Source organism: Echinops telfairi, unplaced genomic scaffold, assembly GCF_000313985.2.
Source record: "Echinops telfairi isolate 266 unplaced genomic scaffold, ASM31398v2 ScPeMD7_7469;HRSCAF=8507_1, whole genome shotgun sequence".
Taxonomy (NCBI): domain Eukaryota; kingdom Metazoa; phylum Chordata; class Mammalia; order Afrosoricida; family Tenrecidae; genus Echinops; species Echinops telfairi.
The window spans coordinates 1,771,125-1,784,520 of NW_022111373.1; the positions used below are offsets into that span (position 1 = coordinate 1,771,125).

The 13,396-nt window shown below is 48.6% G+C and overlaps 1 protein-coding gene across 1 annotated transcript in view; it reads left to right on the forward strand.

The window, feature by feature from the left end:
- Positions 1-13,396, forward strand: part of KLHL3 (kelch like family member 3) — a 133,929-nt gene that overhangs the window by 65,644 nt on the left and 54,889 nt on the right. Inside the window, exon 6 of the mRNA XM_045285035.1 lies at positions 6,521-6,630. Within this exon, the coding sequence (XP_045140970.1) occupies positions 6,521-6,630 (110 nt within the window). The remainder of the gene's footprint in view (positions 1-6,520; positions 6,631-13,396) is intronic.

Sequence of the window (13,396 nt, forward strand, 5' to 3'; positions counted from 1 at the left end):
GGTCCTGTGGGAACTGAATCAAATCTAGGGGCAGAAAAACTGTGGGCTCCAAAAACCAAGCATCGATTCAAGAAAACTTGAGTCTGCCCTCCAAAAATAGGGCAGGAGGGGCCAGGAGAGCTCTTTACAGCAGCCTGGGTTGTTTGTTTTTCTACCTGGTTAAGCTCTTTGATTCTATTTATGTGTCCGCCGGTGGACGCCGACTCTGCTGAGGATGTGGCCCGTGGTTGGCTTCAGAGGCGATCACACCTGTTCCCTGGAGCCCTTTCCCAGGGCCTTCTGGGGTTTGCTTCAGGATTTCAGCGAATCAAAGAAACCACAGGCGTGTCATTTGTTCTGTTTGTTCGGGCTTGCAGTTTTGATGACCTGATATAAAGTGTAGGTTTATATCACCCCAAAGAGGGAAGGTTAGGCTTGGCACCAGTTTGGGAGGCTGCCTGAGCCTCAGGCAGTCTGGACATATGATAATTTTGAAGCCCAATGTTTCCAGGCTTTGTGATGGCCTCTGGTGACTCAGCTTCTGACAAGACAGACTCGGGGCCTGCCATCATGGGCTCAGAGTCCCAGCGTGAGAGAAAGCTCTCTGACTGAATGATAGCAAAGCTGAGCGATAAGTGCAATAGTTGTTAGTATTTCCTGTCTGGGGGCCTTTGAGAACACAGGAGTGTCACATCATCTAGCCTGAGAGAGAGAGAAGATCCGGATTCAGGGGTCAGGTCTGAAATTTGAACCCGGGACCCAAAATGTTTAGACCTACCACTATTTAGCCTTAAAAATTTTTTTTGTTTAAAAGAAAGCTTTTTAGATCCATTTGCTTATATTTGTTGTCGCTTCCTTTTTTGTCTGTCTGTCTCCCTCTCCCTCCACTTTCTCTCTCGCCACAGGGATTCTGGGGGCTCCCTGATAGCCATGTTGACGGCACAGGATGTGTTTTCCCTGTCTTAGGAATGAAAGTACCCGAATACATACGTCATGTGATTGGAATCAGGCAGACTCGATTTCAAAACTTGCCTCTGCCACTTCCTGCTGTGTGCCTCTAAGCACACGAGTCAGATTCGGAATGTTCACTTCTCTATCCGTACAACAGGAATATCGACATTCAGCTCATCGGGCTTCAGGGAGGATTAAGTGACACAATTCAGAAAATACCCACACAGCAGTAGCACCTCTTCGAGAAAGACCTCAACCTTCCTCCTGAGGGCTTTCTTGGGAAGACTCTGTACCCAGAGAAACCGCTTTCCTGAGACCGGCCATCCACATGTCCCATCTTTTAACACTTTGGGAAGACAGGTGTGAGCGGGTGCAGAAAGGACTTGACGTTCCCTGGTGTCCCACCACAAGCTCCACAGTTCCTCACCCCGACGGACGGACGAGGACCCACAGGGCCCATGTTTCATCCATCAGGACTTGGAACTTACGTGGTCTTGGTCCTTTATAGGAAATGCCTGATGAATTAAAATTCTCAGTCAGAATCTTTAATGAAATGACTTCATTGTCTCTACCTCAACGCCTCTTCACAGGAAACCAAGGAAGAAAATAAGAGAACTTGGAGTTTTTTATTAGAGGCTTTCCTTCCTCGGCTAGAGGATATTTACTACCGTGCATATCCCACTCCCACCACGTGGTTTCTTGGGGCCCAGCCTAGTCCTGCATTACAGTGGGTGCTCCACGCACATTTGTTAGATGAGTTAAGACACTGCTTGGCTGCAGCGAGATGCCAGCCAGTTATTGCTGCTCCCTAGACCAGCTCTGCGAAGCCCTGGTGGCTTGACAGCTAACCTAGTGGTCTGTGATTCCAACACACCAACAGTTCCATGGGAGAGGAGACCTGGCAATCGGGTCCCCTAAAGACTGCAGTCCAGAAAATCTTACAGGACAGACCCCCAAACCAAACACACTGCTAGCAAATCAGTTGCAACTCATAGCGACCCCATAGAGACCTGGCAATCGGATCCCATAAAGACTACAGTCCAGAAAATCTTACAGGATAGACCCCCAAACCAAACACACTGCTAGCAAATCAGTTGCAACTCATAGCGGCCCCATAGAGACCTGGCAATCGGATCCCATAAAGACTACAGTTCAGGAAACCTTACAGGACAGACCCCCAAACCAAACACACTGCTATCAAGTCAGTTGCAACTCATAGGGACCCTGTAGTTTGTGGAAAAATTCTATCATCTTTTAATTCCATTCCCTCCCCCACACCCACCCCTCAAATGAACATTTGAAGCCCCCGCATATTTGCTTGTGCAATGCTCACCACAACTTTACGAGGTAGGGGCTTTTTGGAGACCCATTTTTCCGACCAGAAAGCTGCAGCTCTCAAACATGGAATAATTTGCATTTCTAGAAAGTGTTCTGAAGTCGATGGAAGTAATTGGGCCCCTAAGACCTTTGAGGGTCACAGTCTTCCTTGTTGGACTTGTAGTCCTGAGGGATGTGCCTGATGCTGCAGAAAACTTAGGGTAAGTGCCATGTGGTCCGCAGCACTAGACTCGGTGAAGCAGGAGCGTGGGTTGATACTGTTCTTCGTTTTTAGAGAAGTTTCTTAACAGTGATCTTATTTGTACTTCAAAACAACCTGGAGACCGAGGCCAGGTGTTGGGGTCCCATTTGACAACGAGGAAGCCAAAGCCTGGAACGGCGTGACTGTAGGGGTACAGGTAGGATGTGAAACCAGGCTTCTGACGTCCTACCCAAGGACATCATTCCATTTTCCCAGAGTTTTATTTTTTCAATTATTTTTAAGGTAAAACAAACCACTACCACCGTAAAAACAAAGGCCCCAAGCAAACAAAAAACATCCAAACAAGTATTAAAAGGAAGATGATTCCCAGGGAGGTATCTCCTGGGGCAGATGGTCCCCCCCCACCCCCCAAGCAGCTGTGAACGAGGGCTGACCTGAGCACAAAGGCTTCTGGGAACTCGTGGTCCAATGGGATCCCACTGAGGCCAAGAAGCAGACCAAGTCAGAAAAGACCCTGATTCAAGTCCTGCAGGCCCTGAGGGGGAGGTGTGGAGGCTGGCTAACTCTCACCTGTTTCTCTCTGAGGACTTCTGATTCGTTCACCAAGCCAGCACCCCGCTTCTCCGTCCCCAAGCTGAGCCCATCCACTTTGGGCTGTATGAACCGTGAGGCTCTTTTCCCAACTCTGAATTTTACTTCCCTACCTTTCTCACCTGTTCATTCGAATGTCCCCCTCCTCCAAAGATCAGGGTTTTGGTCAACCAACAATCCATGTGGAAAAGCCAGGAAGGTGACTCTGGAGCATAAGGTTTTGGGAACTTGGCTTACCTGACTCGAGAATCAGTGGGTCGTACTGAGCTCAGCTTGGCTGGGCCACCGAGCCCCAAGGCCCTCCACGTTGTTTCTGCACGGTGGCTTGTGTGGTGACCATTTTTCCTAACCACTATTCCTTTAATGCTGCCAAAGCCAGAGGACTCTGGTCCAAAGACAAGAAAGGGCATGGAGGGAGAATCCAGTTACTTTCCCAGCTTCTAGGCCAAGAATGTGTTTCCATGATGCAAAGCAGATTGCTCTCTGGCTTTTATTTTAAAACCTTTGGGAATGGGAACTTTAAAAATAATACTATCTAATCTTCAATATTTCCCTAGTTAGGAAGTTCTTCTGAACGACTAACTGAAATACGTCTAGCCTTTACTGAGGGCATTTTCCTGTTGGCATGTAGGGGAGCACAGATCAGCTTTCTGTTCTGCAGGCTTCAAGATGATGGCTTCCCTTCACATAGGATCTGGTGTTGACAGGCGTCTTTTCAGGGGCAGACAGTCCTGGTGAAGTTGGCTGGGCCTTTGTGAAAGTAGGTGAGAGTCAATGGACCTGTTTTTAATTGTAGCCACTGAGCCATCCTTGGTCTGGTGGAGAACAAGGGGGACCCCTTTTTTGTCCGGGGTACCCCTTGTCTGAAAGTTGGACAAGATGCTTTATCACATGATCTTTGAGAGTGAAACATTGCCGGCCGGGGGGACCTGGTTGAAGGAAAAGTATATGGGAATTCCTTTGCACTTATCTTCGCAACTTTCCTTTCCATTTGAAATGCTTTTATTTTGGGGAAGATACGATTGAATCTTAAGTTCTTCACTTTGTTTGGTTTGTAAGAAGGTAAGTGGGAGAGAGAGGCTTTGCCTGCTCTAATGTTCCTTTCTATCAGGGAGGGTGTGTGAGTCCGGGTTGACTAGAGAAACAGATTCACAGACACGCATGTGTATCAGAAAGAACTTTATATACAAGAGCAATTGCATATTGAGAAAACATCCCAGCCCAGTCCACATCAAGTTCATAAGTCCAGTATTAGCCCATATGTCAGATAGCAATCTATAAATTCCTCTTCAGACTCACGCAACACATGCAATGACGCCGAATGCAGGAAGATCACAGGCCAGTTGGTGGAAAGGTTTGTGGATCCAGTGGTGGTGTAAGCATCTCAGCGCTGGCAGGGTTTTCCTGGGCTCTAGTCTAACTCCATGTGTAAGGTGACTAGACATCCCGCTTTTGGCAGGACAGTCCCAATTTTAACAATTTTTCCCGTGTCCCGCGGCGTTTTAAAAAAGTCCCAATTTTTGGAAAGAATGCACGACAAGCTAGAGTATACGGTTTTTGGCTGCCATGTGGCTATTTTGCCAGGATATGAGTTTCCCGCTTTACCAATGTTAAAATCTGGTCACCTTATCCATGTGTCTTGTCCAAAGGAATGTCTCACAGGGAGTGAATGTGTGTCCTGCTTCCAGCGAGCTATTTATCTCCTTAGTGCCTCCAAATGGAGTCATCAAGCTGCGATCTGATGGACAGGTCCCACCCTTCACTCTTGTCTCAGATCAACAACAGATGATGCAATGACCAGCCAGGTGTAGCAGAGTGGGTGTTTTAGCTGTCTTCCAACTAGGGTTCGCTCTCGATGCGAAGTGGAAGGTGGTGATCCCGTCGAGTTGTCCAAGAGACTGCCAGGCCAGAGAGGGGCCACGAAAGAAAGAAGTGGGGAGACACAGAGCCTGGAGGACAAGGAGCCCAGATGTTCCTTGGGAGAGTGAGGCAGGACTTTGGGGGGACTGAGAAAGGAGCAAGATCTGGGCCAGAGAAGAAAGGGCCCCTTGATCTCCAGAACCTGCTGCACCAGGAATCGTGCATAATAACATGACATTTGAGAGTCAGACATTGACGTTTGGGGACCTTGTTGAAAGAAGGGCAGATGGGAATTCCTTTGCCCTCTCTTTGTGAAATGATTTCAAAATAAAGAAGTTAAAATGAGGTTTTTTTTTTTTAATTCTGAAAGGATTTAAATCTTAAGTTCTTTTGTATGTTTGGTTTGTAAGAACTTGAGTGGGTTGGCTCACCTTGGAACAGCTTGCAAAATACTTTCAAAGATTCGTATCAGAGCTTGGGGGGCAGGCAAGGCTGATGGTATCATTCCGATTGTACCGAAAAAGGTAGTGAGGTCCTAGTGGCCTAAGGACACAGCTCGGAAATGGCAGTCAGGATCTGAATGGAGGCTCCTTCTTTCGCAAGTGCGAACACTTTCACTGAGATCCACTGAATGACCGTGGTCCAGGCATGCACGTGGCAGGGTAGGGATTGGCCCTGTCGTTCCCCTGTGTGGACCTCAGGCCTGTGGTCAGCAGCAGTGTGAGGTGGCTTTCCTCTTGTTCTAAAAAGCCAGTGGAGTCAACTCTGCCTCGGAAGGATCGCACACGTGTCAGAACTGTGCTTCTAAATGATTTCAGTGACAGATTGATCACAAACAGGTTATTAGGCCTTTCTTCCGACGCACCCCTAGGTGGACTTGAACCTCTGACCTTTCAGTGGGCAGCTGATCATGTTAACTGTTTGCACCCCAGGATTTTCAGTCTGTCTGCTGCAAGATTTCTTCATCTTGCATCCTTCACAGGCCCGGCGGCTGGGTTCCCAGCAGCCCTAGAACCAGCAGCATTGCTGCCTCACCTGGGTGGCTGCTTAGTTGGGCTTCCTTATAAGCCAGAGACTCGCTTTAGTAGACTTGACTTTGGGCGAGAAAGGACAATTCTCCTTTCCAACCTTCTAAGGTTGACTTCCTACCAGAACCCCAGAGGCTTCCATCTGCACAGCAGTTCTGACCCACTTCTGCCTGGCTGTGCCGCAGGGGGCACCATCCCCAGTGCTACTTACTCACGCCTGGAGGGGAAATGAATCCTCATTAAATAGGCAGGTCCCAGCGAGGCATTTCTGCATAGCCGTTATTAATCTCACAGAGCATGGGAAAAATACAGCTCCGGTTTTCCCGGTTCCATTTCCAGCTGTGTTGATGCTCAAGACGGATGAGCACTCCAGGGTGATCCCTTCACTGTGGCTTCCCTCCAGCCAGAATGCGTGCTTACCGGTGGGCTCTCTCTCTCGTTCTCTTCTCTCTCTGTGTGTCTCTAGCAGGTTCCCACTCTGGTAGTTTCCAAGCATTGGTTCCTGGCAGGGCAGATGGGTATTATAACTTTGTTTTCTTCTTCACATCTTCTTCTTTTTTTTTTTGAACAGAGCAGCACTTCCCGGAGGTGATGCTGGGAGAAGAATTCCTGAGCCTAAGTCTGGACCAGGTGTGCAGCTTGATCTCCAGTGACAAGCTGACCGTCTCTTCAGAAGAGAAGGTATGGCTGGCCCTCTGCGGGGAAACGGGAGCCATGGGAGGGGCCCGGGGTTCCCTGAGAGCTCTTCTCTCTTTCGTTGGTTCTGGAGCATAGGGCTTGCCCCTTTAAACTAAAAGCGATGTCTTCTGGACCATGACTATGGTGTCCGCCTGCTGGACCCCTCAGGGAAGAAGGAGAGCGGTGCTGCTGATGGCAATGATAGATCGGTCCGCTTACTCAACACTCCCAGACTGCCAGCCCCTGTGCCGAGTGCTTTCTCTGCTTCACTTCAAACCTGTCCCCAGCCCTGGGGAGCGGGCATGCTCTTGTCCCGTACTGCAGAGGAAGACACCGAGACTCAGGGGAGCTGACGCCAACGTCCATCCGCTGGCTGCTGACTGACCTGAGGTCTGACTGTCACTGAAGCTTAAGAGTGTCCCCAAGCATGTGAGCCACAGCAGGCATTCTGGGAACATCTGTTCCCAACCTCTCTTTTTACTGTTGGGGAAACTGAGGCTCCGAGAGGGACTTGAAAACTGGAAGGTTACACAGTCAGTGATCTAACCAGGACTAGAACCCACGTCACCCGACATCGAGCCCCCTAACGCATCACCCGCACCCCTCTTTTCCGGAAGCTCACCTTCTTCTCACTGCTGCACTGACCCGTGACTGTTGACATGCTCTGCCTCCAGGCCATCCCTCTGATTGTCTCCTCGGCTTGGGCTCTTCTCTCCTCCCAGTGTCAGCTCTTGAGTTCCACAGCTGGTCGGAATCCTCTTCTGGGTACCAGGAAGCATTTCTTTACCAGTGCAGACGTAGTCTGCCTATGCTAGAGAAAATAACAAGATTGGGTGCTGGCTAGTACGATCCAAATGTCATCTCTTATATTTATGAATTAGTGATGGTAAAGGGAAGATGGTACTAGAACTTACTTCATAGGTCACTTGCAGGGATCAAATAATATACGTAAAATGCCTGCTATAGTACCTGCTACGTAGTAAATACTGTCAGTGTTAAGAGATGGTTTTTGACCTTAGTCGAATTCATTCCCGTCCTTCAGTGTTCCAGGATGGTGTTGTACCGTCTTTGACTCGTGACCCCCATGTGACAGAGCAGAACTGCGAAATGTCCCTTCAAACATTAACTTAAAAATTGAGGGGACCTCATTGCTTCTTCCAAGGCCTTCAACGTCTCTTTGGGTCTGTGCCGTTAAACTGGTCCAGTTTAAAGGAGTGAACCAGTCAGTTGATTGGTGTGTGACTGTGTGGGGGCAGACAGTCCGTTAGGGGCTGTGTGAGCATGTCTTCAAGTGCAGGTTGAAAAAATGGAAACACAGCCTGACACAATGGGGCTTTTGGGTTGAGAAAGAGGGCTTTGTGTGCTTGAATTGATGCTGGCCCATCCTGCTGTGAGCTCCTACTCAGGTTCCCTCCAGTGCAGACCTGCTGCAGTGGGGCACGATTGTTTGTAGGGAGAGGTATTAATAAACGCCCCGGAAAACACTTGAGCTTGGCTTGACTGCTTACTGGCAGTGCCCTTGAAAAGTCAAGGTCTCCTTGAACCTGGGATTCCGGGACACTAAGAATACCTCCCTGATGAAAGTGTCGTGAGCATTGGCGATAGGGATGTCAAATAGCAAATATAGTGTTTGGCAAGTGCTCAATACATAGCCGTTGTCATTGTCATGGCACCATTGAACATACAAAAAACACTAAGTAATTAAAACAAAACACAACGGTGCTGTCAAGTGGCTTCGTGTGGTGACCCACGTGTTCCAGAGTAGGACTGCTCTAGAGAGTTATCGTGACTGATCACCATGTCGTTCCTCTGTGGTGCTGCTTGGTGGTTTTGAACTGCCTCCCATTTGTACCATTGGCATTGTGGTTAGGCATTCGGCTGTTGTCTTCAAGGTCCAAAATTCGACCAGCTGCTTCTCAGGAGAAAGATGGGACTTTTTACTCCCGTAAAAAGAGTTACAGTCTCTCAAACCACAGGGCCAGTTCTACTGTGTCCTATCGGGTCGCTCTGAGTCGGCCTCGACTCAAGCACAGCAGGGAGTTTGCTGTTTGGTGTGGAGAAACCATCTGATATGGCAGTGGTGTATCAATCCATTTTGCCCTTGAGCAGTGTGCCACTGCAGTCCCTGCATTTTCCCAGCAACAAAGAAACATATCGAATACGTATACCTTAACCTTTGTAGCACACTCATTGATTCATAGGCTTACCTATGAGTTACTCTCTCGTCCAGCCCGGGTTTGGAGCTTGAGTATTTTTCCCATCGATGGAATTCCGTGTCACTCTGGCTCTCAGAACGTTCCGAGTCGCTCCAGCATTACAGGATGCGTCTCATGAGGCAGACTGTGATCTGACCTGTTCAGTAACTTTAAGGTTGGCAGTGCCATTTTGAGCCTTACCATAGAGGAGTGTTGGTGTCTGCATCTTCTCTTTGGGTAAGCCCATAGGTTTATTTTCTCCTAATAGGTCCCATATTGCTGGAACTTAATCACTTCTCTTGAAAGTCAGCTGGGAGATTCTAACAATTAGATGCCCATCATTTGGATGATAGACTTTTATCATGGGTGAGTAGTGGCGGCAGTCTCTTCAGGTTTTGAAAATTCTGTCATCCGTTCTAGAAGATTCAGTGATTTCTACTTCCGTTCCCTGTTTGTGGCAGGCAGCCTTTTGAATGCAGAATAATTGAGTTAAGGTGACCTTAAAATAAATACATTTGAAATGATACTGTTGTGTGCTGTTGAGTCATTTCCAACTCGTAGTGACCCTGCTGGACAGACAGACTGCCCCTAGGGTTTCTTAAGCTGTAAGTCTTTCGAAGGGCACACGGTCAGCTCCGGCTGTGTGATGGATGGGTCCCAAGTGGGCTCAAACCACTGTCCTTTGGGGTAGCAATCCAATGCTTAACCATTGGGCCACCAGGACTTCTGAGAAAATACTAAGGACCTCAGTTAAATGCAGCTGCATTTAGTGTTGAGTTTTTAGAAGACGCAGCTGAGGTGGTCATGGCAGTGAACAGTCTGGGCTTGTGCAGGGAATGCTCAGAGCAGCATGGCCAGCCTGGCATCCTGACTGTTTTCTTTCAACAGTATGACAAGTGTAACGAGATTGTAGACTATTAACATGTGTGTGTGGGGGTGAGGGGGTGGGATGGGTGCAGAAAGCCTTGAATCTTACACTAGAGGACACGTTGCTGCTCATTGTTGACGAGGATCACCGGTGGCATGGCGGGCTGTGGGCCGTTTGGTGGCCGAGAGATCCCCAGTTTCCCGATTGAAAGTGTGCTTACTGCAGACGGAGTAGCTGGGACTGAGTCTTGCCTCCACTGCTTTCCTAGGCCGAGTGACCTTGGGCAAATGGCTTACTTCCACCAGAACGTAAACACCACGCGGTAAGGGATTGTATCTGCCTTCTAATCATTGCTAGATCGGTATCAGGCTCCTGCTAGCCACTGAAAACAAAATAAAAAGGTGTGTTCAGTGACTGCCTAGAGACACGCCCGCAGCCTCCGTTTTCTCACCCATGAAAAGGGGGCCTAGGGATGGTGGTAGTGCAGCTCCCTCCGAGTTGTTCCGAAGGTGAGAGGAGACGAGACCCTTCAGGAGCTGAGCACATACGGCAGGAGGGGGAGCCTTTTTTTCTGCCAAGGGCCATTGGGATATTTGTAACTCATTTGCTGGCCATAGGGAATTGTCAACTTAAAAATTAGCCTGCTCTGTGTGGTCAACTATTTAATGAACGTACCCCTAACATGACGGCTGGCACGCTTCTCTTTGGTGAGGTCTGTGGTGCTGGCTGATTTTGATGATTTCGTACACCTTGTACAGGCCGAGGGCAAGGGTGTGCCCCATCTCCGACATAGGACGGACGAGCTCGTTGTTGTAAGGTGCTAGCCTTATTTCTGCTGTTGTTGTTTCTAGGTATAATCTTAATCGTCCTGGTGGTAGGAGTGGTGGTGGTGGTAAGAGTAGTAGTAGTAATGTGGAATAGACGTGTGCGTAAGAGGAAGCTTCACAGAGCCCCTATGGGGCTGGCTCCTTGGAGTGACCTGGGGCTTACAGAGCTAGTGACTTCCGCTCCCCAGCATTCTCCCGGAATTCTGAGGTTATTCCTCCTCCCACATCACTTGTCTCCGGCACCTTTGAGTCACACACAGTGCCTGACGCAGGGTCCCGGAGGCACCTGGGAGGCGCTCTTCAGATGGTCCCTGGGGAGGAGAGATGGGCTGGAGTCTGCCAGCTGAGGCTGTGGGAGTCATGTAAATGGTGTCCAGAGTCAGAGAAGATGTGGGAACTCGAAGTCAGGGGCGGGCATGGATCTTTGCACCTTTCTCTCTTGTTTTTCCTTGATGAGGTGTTTGTTTTAAAATATCTGGTCCCTGAGAAAGGACAAATGGATATGGCGGGGATCACAAATTCACCAGTTTTTTAATGGTTAAAATATGTGTCCCCAGCCCCTGAAGATAAGGCCAAGAGGAGCCCCTCCCAGCCACCCAGTTCTTTTGCATGTGTAGTGTTGTGCTCAGAGCTGAGTTAGTGAATATTCAGTGTATTCTTTGAGATCCAAAGTTGGCCCCTGGCCTTGGGAAGATAGCTTCTGTGACCCAGGGACCAGACATGCAACCTCGTGGGACGGACGCACTCACAGCTCACATGCGAAGTTTCCCACCAGACTGAAGAAGTTACTGGACTTGGTTCTGTGGTTTGCTTTCTTAGCCAGCAAGTGCAATTCCAGTTCTCAAGAGAGATAGCCCTGAGTGGGTAGTAGTGGGGAAATGGCTTAAGTTTTAGATACAGTGTATGAAGAAACTGGTTCGGTAAATATTAGATTAGGGTCAAGCATGTGCTACATGAGAGCTGCAGGTTAGTTTCTCTGCATGCTGTTACTGTGTGGTTTCATGTGCCATTGTCTCCTACAAGAGAGGAAGTTTGTAGGCTTAATACTTCCTTTTTAAAAGAATTTTATTGGGGACTCTTATACCTCTTATATCCATCCATCCATCCATCCATCCATCCATCCATCCATCCATCCATCCATCCATCGTGTCAAGCACATTTGTACATATGTTGCTGTCGCCATTTTCAAAGCATTTTCTTTCTACTTGAGCCCTTGGTATCAGCTCATTTGCCCCCTTCCCTACCCTCCCTTCCTCATGAACCCTTGATAATTGATAAGTTATTAGTTTTTTCATATTTTACACCAACCGCTGTCTCCTCTCACCCACTTTTCTGTTGTTCATCCCCCCTGGAAGGGGATTATATGTAGATCATGGTGATCGGTTGTTTCCCTCTTTCTCTGCTTAATTCTTAAATCTTATCTCCTGGAATGGATTGGGTTCATGTCTCCCAATGTTACATGCCCCGTCTTAGTTCCTAGGCCCTCCCGCCAGCTTTGGCTATAGGACTCGGGCACTAGAGACTCACCAGCAGACAGGGTTTGAGCGATTGCTCTCAAGGCCTCCTCAAGAGCCTGGGCAGGCTGACTCTACTGCGTAGACTGAACTGCTGGCTGCCCGGCCTTAGTCTGAAGGCAGTAGTTAGAGCTGCCACCGTCTTAGCCTGTACCCCGCGATCTGGCCCAGGCCTTTGGGTTGTTATTTTTACTGTGCTCCTGCAAGTAGAACACACAGCTCTATGACCCACCAACCAAACTACCCCGACCTCCCATTGTTCTCCAAGTTCATTTTACATGTAAACTTGTTCTGAAGCAAGTTCACCGAGAAGTGAAAAAACAACAAAAAATTCAACCTTTCACACAGTGAAAACACTCATGTTCTAGCACCTCAATCAAGAAACCACACCCGGGACTCCCTTCCTGCCTCTCACAACCGTCCACCCTGAGGAGGGCCACCAGTGTCGTGACTTCGCACCATCCGTCGGTCGGGCACTTTTTCAGCTTTATGTAAAAGGGTTAATGCTGTGTGCATGCTCTTGTCTCTGACTGCTTCTGCACAGCTTAAGGTTTAGTATGTCATCTCTTATTCTTACAGCTTGCACGATGGAGATCATTGCCTTCATTTTGTAAAGGAGGCAGCTGAGGCTCAGTGTGGTGACACACGGTATTAACGATTGATAACTGTCACTTGAAATTGGATGTCTGCCTCCCAAACCTCTGCTCTTTAATTGATGTACCTCCACGTCCTTGCGGACAGAGTTGAGGAGTAACTATTTATTACTGTTTTAAGAGCTCCTAGTTGGGTGGGCAGATGGATCAAAAGCATGTATCCAGAAGATGGGGCCAAGAGAAGAAATTGCTGATAATTAAGGTTCAAGGAAAGTTCCCAGGACTATTGTATATATTAGGAGTTGGTCTCATGGGGAAGGAATAGTTGAGCCAAGACTTGAAGAACAAGAATAAGATGTTGGAAAGCAAATCCGTGTGGAAGAACTTACTGTCCTTGAGGATGAGAATCCAGGGTCCTTGAGCGGAGAGAGTGGGAGATGAGGCTGAGAGTGGAGTTGAGGTCTATGGGGAGGATGAGGAGGGAGAGTTTTCTTCTCCAGGTCAGTATTTTCCCAACTGTTGTTAGGTGCCGTCGTGTTGGTTGCCACGCGCAGCGACCCTCCGCACAGTAGAGACGCCGCGCGGCTCCACGCCACCCTCACTGTTTTCCGATGCCCGAGTCCATTGCTGAAGCCACAGTGTCGTCTCATCGAGGGTCTTTTTCTCCTTCGCTGCCCCTCACTTAAAAAAAAAGTCATTTTATTGGGGGCTCGTACAACTCTTATCACAATCCATCCATCCATCCGTTGTGTCAAGCACATTTGTACATTTG